General features: G+C 32.3%; 1 protein-coding gene across 1 annotated transcript; it reads left to right on the top strand.

The window, feature by feature from the left end:
* Positions 1-105: 105 nt before the first annotated feature.
* TRIADDRAFT_34271 (uncharacterized protein) lies at positions 106-405 on the top strand (the record flags this gene model as incomplete). The annotated part of the gene is made up of 1 exon (XM_002118465.1): positions 106-405. A coding segment is annotated over one exon (300 nt), but the record flags the coding sequence as incomplete, so codon positions are not given.
* Between the last annotated feature and the right edge of the window lie 520 nt (positions 406-925).

Here is a 925-nt window from a genome sequence, read left to right as displayed (position 1 = left end):
AAATTTTTCTAATGAACTTATTTGATAATTATAAAATTATAGCTTATGTGCTCATATTGTTCCATAGCACTTATACAGTATACGATATATTTACAATTCCTTTAGGTCGATAGCCAACACCACACCATGGCGAAGTATTTCATGGAATTATGCTTACCAGAATACGATATGGTCTCTCTTTTACCCTCAGAAATTGCCAGTGCATCTCTTTTACTAGCTGTTAAAATTTGTAATCAATTCGAATGGAACGCAACTTTACAACACTACAGTGGTTATACAGAAGAAAAGCTATATCCAATTGCTCGAAAAATTGTTAATATAGTATCTAAATCAGCTACATCCAAATATCAGGTTAATACTACTAAAAATTTCTTCCTGCACTTTATCGCTTACATCACAGCTTAATGTCTATCTAATATACTTCTAGACAAAAGACACTTATTAATCGCTAGTTCTGCTTTAACTCATAGGCTGTAAGAACCAAATATTCCAGCAGTAAGTTTATGAAAATCAGCTTAAGCACTGATTTGCAACCCGACAGGATTTCTAAAGCGTTTGGCAACTAAACATTTTTTTATAGATGGTAACAAAAACGTATTTAGTGGGTATATCGATGTTTACAGATTGCTATATTGTAAAGGCAATATTTACGGTACTAGAGAGATCATACTATGAAAAATTATTAGCCAAGAGCGTATATAATGATTGGAATACTGCCTCCTGTTCCGCGTATGAATTTAATATTAATAACTTGTGTTGCTATAGTTACGGTTGGCGGTCAGATAGGGTGTAATATTAGATTATAAATTGCCCAATTGTAAATTCTCCTCTAAGTTTATGTGTTACTCATTTGGGAAGGTCATTGTTATCAAACAGTAATTGTAAACTGAATTTAGCTTTGCCTTTTGGTTAGAAATGCTATAAT

This window comes from Trichoplax adhaerens, genomic scaffold (genome assembly GCF_000150275.1).
Source record: "Trichoplax adhaerens TRIADscaffold_112 genomic scaffold, whole genome shotgun sequence".
NCBI classification, from domain to species: domain Eukaryota; kingdom Metazoa; phylum Placozoa; class Uniplacotomia; order Trichoplacea; family Trichoplacidae; genus Trichoplax; species Trichoplax adhaerens.
The sequence above is the reverse complement of the archived record's forward strand: the minus strand, read 5'-3'. Positions and strand labels throughout refer to the sequence as shown.